We start from the raw sequence: 8,294 nt of genomic DNA on the forward strand, positions 1-8,294 counted from the left end.
CATTGCTGATTCATAAATGATGTTGGGGGGGTCGTTGTGTAGATTTTAATTTGAGACAGTCCTCACAGTTTTACACCACGGGTCCAAAAGGGCCCTTTAAAATGCACCTGAACAGTAAAGACTGTTGAAGTGAACAGTTTTTTATTTGTAACAACTAAAACTATTAATTGTTCCTGTGCAGTGCCCTGAAACCAGAGTGTCAGGTGTAAGATGTAAGACCTTCTGCCTAGAACTTGCTTGTTTTACAAGATTTGAAATGATTGCAGTTGATGCCACTGCTGAGGACCTTCAATGTCCACATCACCTGGCTTTGGCTTTATTCAGTCTTTGAATCTGTGATTTCTAAACCCTCTTCACCTGCTACTAAATATTTATCCTCCAGTCATAGGGTATGTATTGAGTGTGGCAGCACTAATGATTTTTACCAAATGTCAGCAAAACTATATAAAAACATATACCAGCAGCTTAATAATAGAAAATAAAAAAACAAACACAAATATACAAACTTAAGACTGGGTCTACATGGATGGTTTTAAAAACGCACATAAAAGTTCCTACCATGTTTATATACGTTTTTATGCACTTTTACATGCAATTTAAAGCTTACCTTAAAAACGCTAAAAAAACTTTTATAAACGCCTATAACACATTTTACCATGAATTGCCATGATTGATAAGCGTTTATAAAATTTTTACTCAATCCCTAAAAGGGGTAAAATATGTGTAAAAAAAATTGGACAAGGCTTTAATGGTAAATTATTTTATCAAATGTGTGTGTTTGTGTAACTAAACTTTTTTTTTTTTTTTTTTTTTTTTTTTTTTTATATATATACAGGTTATTCCAATGACAGGATAATTCCCAGGGCTGCAATCATGACATGAGCAAAGCCATGGGACTCCTCCTGACAGTGAGGGATCCCCGGGCACTAGGGATTAAATGAGGACAATGCTCTCCATTCACCTCTAGTGCTCTGTGATTGGCTTAAGCATCATCAGGATTTCCCTTTCCTCAGCCAATCAGGGAGCAGAACAATCAGCAGAGCTCTGCTATCATGACAGCTCTGATCCCTTGATTGCTCCTAGAGCCCTAGAGGAGCTGTGACATGTGTTCTGTATCTGTAACACATACGACAGCTCCTCTAGTGCTGTGGCAGTAATCAGGGGAGCGGAGCTGTCAGCATAGCAGACCTCCGCGGATTGTTCTGCTCCCTGATTGGCTGAAGAAAGGGAAATCCTGATGATGCCTTTGCTGTCATTCGGGTTTCCTATTTCTCAGCCAATCACAGAGCACTAGAGGTGAATGGAGAGGCTTGTCCTCATTTAACCCCTAGTGCCTGGGGATCCCTCACTGTCAGGAAGATTTCCAGGGCTGTGCTCGTGTCATGATTGCAGCTGTGGGTTAATCATCCTGTCATTGGGTTAACCTGCAAAAAAAAAAAAATTAGTTACACAAACACACACACATTTAATAAAATACTTTAACATTAAAGCCTTGTCCTATTTTTTACACATATTTTAATCCTTTCAGGGAATGAGTAAAGAAGTTTTATGTACCCCTGTACTCATTCCCAAGGTGGGGAGGTGGAGATCTGGGAATCTCCTTATTAAAGGGGCTTCCAGATCATAGATCATCAGATTTCATAAAAAGCTTAAAAACGCTTGTAAAAGCCTCCGTTGAGTTTAAAAGGAGTGTTTTTGGGCGTTTTCCTGCATTTATCCTACATTTTAATTTTTTAAACTTTGCAAGCAACGTTTAAGATAAAGCTCATAAACGTGCCTGAAGGAAACATCCTGGTGTAGAATAGCCCATTGGAATGCATGGGGATTTCAAACATCGGCTTTTAAAGCCTCAGGTTAAACGCTAGGGAAACAGTCAGTGTAGACTAAGCCTAAAGGAAGCACATACACTGTTCTTTTATTTGTAAAGTGTTCTATTAAAAAGCATGTTAATAGAACCATAATACAACCAACAGTAGAATCATTTTTTGTGAGTGTCATTCCAATGTAAATGCTTACCTAACACACCCTGATCACAGAGAGGGGAGCAGTGGCACAGGGAGCTGTGCAAGCCACAGCAAAATATGTGTACCTGCATTTTGTTGACCAATGGGGAGTGCTTAATGGGTATAGCAATCTACATTCTGACTCTATATCACAAGAGCTGTAGTCTTTTTATTCACAAAATATTATTTAGTTACTTTGCCATCACAAGTGCAGCATGGGCACAATGAAAAACAAAAAAACACAGGCTTGATTAAACCTCGGTGCATTCATTTTTTAGATTCAAACTCATTGCACATGCTTTTTAGCATACTGAATATAGTCAAAGAGCTAACGCTTTGATTCTACCTTTAGGAAGATCTTCATAAAAATATTTAGGTACTCTGCTGGACGTCGTCATCGGTCACCATTGCACCCCTCTAACATTTCTCACTACTACAACCCCCCCCCTCCCCTTGCGCCAGTCATTGACCACATTTGTACCCTTAATCGCACCTCATTCTGCGCAGATCACCTCTGCATACCCTGCCATCCTCCTTTAACGCTTACAAATACTGGAGCCAAGCTGCTCTTTATGCCACTGTGCTACCTGGACACTGTTCTTATGCCTTGTGTTCCTAAGCACTAGTTAAGATGATATTGATAGAGGAACAGGTGGCATCAGGAAATTTAAATATCAGGAGGGTGGATTGCAGCAGAGAAATGGGTCTGGAACTTTATTTTGGCCACAGTTCCTAGTTTAAGAAACTGTCTTTAAAGGGGAATATAAATGCAGAATTGTTGACTAAAATTATTTGTAGAGGATTCTTTGATGTATTGTCAGTAAAATTTGTTGGTGATAATGTGCTTTGAGATGTGATTAGCTGTCAGCCACTCATGAAATCAGTTTCTACAATTGTGATCCCTACACTGCTGTGGTGTTAAATATTACCATTTATAATAGAAGACAGAGAGAGTGGGTTGTGTGATATGTGTCAGAAACAAACGATGCTTTGCTCTCACTACTGAAATATGCATACACTTCTTGTGCTGTAAAAGTGGAGAATACATGACACAAAAATTGAAGCTTCAAGATGTGTTTATGTCTCCCAGAGGGTGCAGTCCATTTTATCTTCCTGTAAAAAGCTAGGTCTTATGGGCATTGCTTAAGCACTAATAAGGGAAAAGAGAAACATCGATTATGACAAGTACATGTGTGTACAATGCCTTAAGCAATTTTCTTCAATAAAATGTAGCATAGTACCACACCATTGCTTCTTCATCAAAGAGTGTGAGATGAAGATCATTGAAAATGATTTCATTGCAATAAACTAGACTTTTTATGCACATTTTTTTTCCATTTGTGAAATAAAATAATATGAGTTGACCTATACTATTCAGTCTATGATTGTATTTTAAAAAAGTTTCTAGGTAGATTTAGTTTATATGCTTTTTGTATACAGATGCCTCCTCCATGATTAGTGGGGAACAGCATTCCTGCACTGTACATGGAGCCTTGGTATGCAGTTGTTTACCCAAGTAGAACTGTTTAACCGTGTGTTTCTCAGCTTGGCGGACACCAATGATCTATTTGGCTATCTGTAAGGATTGTATTATTCCTCCATGCTAATATACTGTAAGCTGTGGATTTAGTAATCATAGCACTGGTATAGTAGTGAACAAAATACCCTGATAATTTTTTTTAAGTATTAAGCTGGGAAATGGACAAAGAAATGCACTTTTTTAATTTTGTTTTATGCATGGTCATAGATGCCTTTTTTAGGGTAAAACTTTTTGGAGAGAGTAGATCTTCAGTAGGGTCTCGTTGTTGGGATCATTAAGTTCATGCTCAATGTCCTGTTATATGTTCTGCATGTAATCGAACAACTAGCCTTTATTGAAATAAACAACAAGGTCCTTGCAAATGGGTAAAAAGAAAAGATGTTTGCCCGACCCACTTTTGTTACCACTTTCTCAATGTGTTAAATGAGTCGTTCATAAACAATACCAATTTTGAATAGGGACCATAAACTTTATGCTCTCCTAAATATAGTTTCAGTTTTTTTAGGCTGCAGAGCACCATAATTTGTGCTCCGTCTTCCTTTTGTCCCCATTTCTTCTCAATAGTAAATATTCTTAGGGGCTGGCAAGAATCAATATAATATAGTTAGACACACCTACATCCATGCATAGTCTAAAACATTTATTATTTTACTTTTTTTGTTTACATTTCATCTTTTCTATTTGCTACAATCACATTAAGGCTGATAGTTGTTGTACAGGTATTCCATGGCATTGCAAGGTTTTGCCAGGGAAAAAAAGATTATCTAAGTACGCCATTTTGTTGTTGCACATGGTAGTTTTCTAGCATTGCCTTGTATTCTTGTATAAGTGATATTTAACATAATCTGTAAAAAGGGTTTTTGGTTGTGTTAATTATTATGTGCATTTCATGGCACATAAAATCTGTATCCTAGTACAGTTGTGCGAAGGGCCTAACATAGACCTCTTGTGCCACCAAACCTAGATACAAATACAGCTCTGTATGACTAAGTCATTTTGATCAAATTCCAAGTTTTTTCCCCCCTAAAAATAGGTCTTTTCCATTCACTTTGAACAGTTCAGTTGTTCTCTGTGGATTAAATCACGGCTAAAAACCACCTGCATTATTCAGAGTCTTTATAAATGGTTAAAAGAGCTCTCGCTAAATTACCCATAATTATCTCAAAGATACTCTTGTGTTTGATGAAATATGCAAGGTTTTTTTTCATTCTCATTTTATTACATGCTTAAGCTGAGCCTCCAGCATTTTACACTTTTTGAGTGTTATAGGTGTACTTTCATGGATGCAATATTTAAAAGACACATCACCTTTATTTGATCAATAAAACAGCATTCACGCCAGACATCAACTAAGCAGGGTAAAATTCCTATCTAGCGTATTCTTAGGACAAGAACTCTGCAGTCACTGCCCTATGCATGAACAGTTTTTTTTTCCTCTCTGCCTTTTAAGTAACTTTTAAATTATGTATCATGTAAAAAGAATAGATGATTTAAATAACAAAATATAAGGCATTGTTCAGTTTTTCTCAAAGGTTAAATGAGAAGTCTTTTTTAGAGTCTTAGTTGAATAGAGTATGTTGAGGCTGACATTTTTAATACTGTTGTGCTCCAGTAATTTAGATCCTGAAAAAAAAAATCTGTTTCTAGTACTTTCTCTTTCTGGTGTTTGGACAATACCAATAAAATTTAGTATACAATGCAGGGCCCAGTTGCAAAAGAGTAAAGAACTGGGTGGGCTTAATCTCTTCTCACTCACCCATCAAAAACCTGGCAATTTAGGCTATGATAAATTATGTGTGATAAATTAGATTATGTGTAATGAATGCTTCTGTTGTGATTAAAATGCCAAAATGGTCTGTAGTTGTAACAAAGCAACTAGTTCCTGTAAGACAAATACAATACTAAAATAATACAAATTGTTACCAATAGGGAGTCTGGGGACAGACTTGTAAAGGTATAATTTCTATATAATTTAAACATATTGCAGTGTTTCTCAACCAGGCTTTTCTTGAACCCTAGGGTTCCTCAGTAGGTTGCCAGGGATTCCATAAGCAATGAACAGCTTGTGCCTCAGAACAGGTCAGATTAAGTGACACCAATGATCTTTTTGCTAATCTGTAAGGTTGGCATTCTTTGCACTGACCATTAGTATAAGAGGCATTTTTCCCAATGATCCCCATGCTAATATACTATGAGTTGTGGATATAGTATTTATAGCAGTGGTTTCCGGACATATTTCAAGGGTTCCCCGTGTTAAAAAGATTGAGAAAGGCTGGCATGTAGGCTTCTGCCAGGTAACCTTTACTTCACATTTTTCCATGCGTCATTTAAATTTCCAGGGTTTGTGGATGGTTTGGACCAAGGATATACAAGGTGCACATATGGCTGGTTTTCAAGTGCTGTCAGTTTGGCAGGAGAGTTGGGAAGGGTTGATGACAGCCAACAGCAAGGGAAGAATTATTTATATTATAATATTTTTTAAAATAAACACACATTGTTTTATTGTTTTTTTTACAACGTTAATGCACATTTTACTTTCCATTTTTATTTTTTTTTGTAGATTTTTTGCACTTCCTTGTATTGTTAATGCTTTGTTTTGCTGATTTTACAAGTGTGTTAAGGATTGATGAACACTGGCCTACTTTATAGTAAAGTCCACTGTCCTCCCATCCACCCCTGAAAATGTTGAACTAGCCACAGTTCAGGCTTCCCCTGTAGCACACTGGCTACTGCTTCCTGCATCCTGACGGAAATCCATTTGAACATTGCAGAAAACAATTGACTTAGTGGTGTTCAACTTGGTGCCAACACAGATACGCTGTTATTCCTTTCTGCTTGCTGAACAAAAGTAAAAACTGCTTAGTAAAGACTAGAGAAAAAGCCCTCAAGCCTCAAAGTACTTGCATTAATAGGGACAATATGGATTCATTTTTGCCCAAGATTATTTGTAAATAATTTTATTATCCTTTACTTTTGCAGTTCTAAGCTTGAACTGTTGTGCTCAGACTTTACACAGACTTTATTTATATGGCATATTAGTGTGTCTGTATGCACTCATTGTCGATGTGGGTTTATTATGACTTTCATTTTAGATCTGCTGCGTGACAATGTATTTTACTGAACAGCGTCACCATCAGCACTTGGATGCATTCACAATGTATTCTCTAGACACCAACATTTATATGCTTTCCACAGAGTCATACGTATTTAATGAAGTTTCATAATTTAGCATGTTTTTTTTCACCTTATTGTTATTTCTGGTTTAATTATTCATAAATAATTAAATGGTAATAACCCAAAATACATAATGATGCTTTTATAGCTATTGGAGCTTGTTATGTTATGAAGTAATTCTCTCCTACGTGTTACCTGCATTTTTGTTATTTAAAGTATAGTGTGTTAACCACCTAGCATTTTTGTTTAGAATACCTAATGAAGCTGACGATGGAAGGTCTAATTGAGTTCCTGCAGGAGAATTTGGCCAAGAATTTTGGTTATGAGGATGACTATGTCATTGAACAACTCCAGCTTTCAATGGGAGAGCTAAAAAGAGCAAAACTTGATCTTCCTCCTCCAGGTATTTACTTCTATTTTTTATGCTCCCAGCACTTCTTGTTTAGTTTGCAATCGGAGTTACTTGGCTTAATTTTTGGCAGTATAAATAATTGCAAATGTTCAATTTGAATATGTCAAAAGTACTTTTCTTCAAATATTTGAATGTATACTATTGCCAGTGACGCAGTGTCAAAGTTTTCTACAGCACTGTACATGCAGGGGTTGTAACAATTCTATGGTCTATGGAAGAAAAACCTCAAACTGGAGAAAACGTTTAAAAAACTGCCATGCCTATCCTTAGCATATTGTTTTTTAATGTAAATATTTATGTCAAGCATAGTTGCCCACGTTTTAACATTTGTAAGCTTACTAGAATTTGTGAATTTTATGTCAGGCTCTAAAATCATTAAGCTTTAGTCTTTGCAGTTTCTGTAAGTTTCCTGAGGGTTTAAAAAAAACAAAAAAAGATCTATCTTAGGGGTCCAAAAATCGTGTGTGAGAGTATGAAAAATTAAGTATGTTTTTTCTTCTTGGAAACTAAAGTATCTTGTCACACCCAGCCATTGCATGCTTATTCTTTCTTACAATAATTTATAGGTGTGACAGTTGTCTTTGTCATTTCTCTGTATGTTCTTTTCAACTTGTCACATCAAATCTCACCAGGATCTGATCATTGAAGACAGAGCGGGAAAAAAGTATTTGTTGCCCACAGCAACCGACAGCAATTGTCACATTATTTTAGAGTGGCACTAGAAAGAATACAGCTGGAATCTAAATAACATATAAAACTTTCTCTTGCTTGCTGCAACTTTTCTTGTTTGGTGTTATGCCTTACTGTATGTAGGTTTATACCAGCCAGCCTGGATATTTTTCCAAATAAATTGATGGTCTATCTGTGACAGAGGCAACAGATATCCGGCAAGCTTATCCTTATGGTCAAATGTCATAAATCCTGTGTACTTGTGTATGTTATTTATATACAGGATTACATATTTTGGCATTTGGGGTATCCAGTGCAAGTTAGCATTCTAAACTATCCTTTTCTATATCATATAAAAAATAAGAAATGGAGGGTGTTTCAGGCTATTGTTACATCCTTGTTGAGCGTGCTCCAATTCCCTGTCTGCTCTGCCCCTCTGCTTGCATTCCCTCCTCCCAGCTGTGCTTTGCCCCTCTGCTTGCATTCCCTCCTCCCA

General features: G+C 36.7%; 1 protein-coding gene across 1 annotated transcript in view; it reads left to right on the plus strand.

Moving 5' to 3' along the window:
- The window catches only part of USP6NL (USP6 N-terminal like), a 92,305-nt gene that overhangs the window by 70,994 nt on the left and 13,017 nt on the right, over positions 1 to 8,294 (plus strand). Inside the window, exon 13 of the mRNA XM_072401790.1 lies at positions 6,968 to 7,120. Coding sequence (XP_072257891.1) covers positions 6,968 to 7,120 — 153 coding nt within the window. The remainder of the gene's footprint in view (positions 1 to 6,967; positions 7,121 to 8,294) is intronic.

This window comes from Pyxicephalus adspersus, chromosome 2 (genome assembly GCF_032062135.1).
Source record: "Pyxicephalus adspersus chromosome 2, UCB_Pads_2.0, whole genome shotgun sequence".
In the NCBI taxonomy this organism is placed as follows: domain Eukaryota; kingdom Metazoa; phylum Chordata; class Amphibia; order Anura; family Pyxicephalidae; genus Pyxicephalus; species Pyxicephalus adspersus.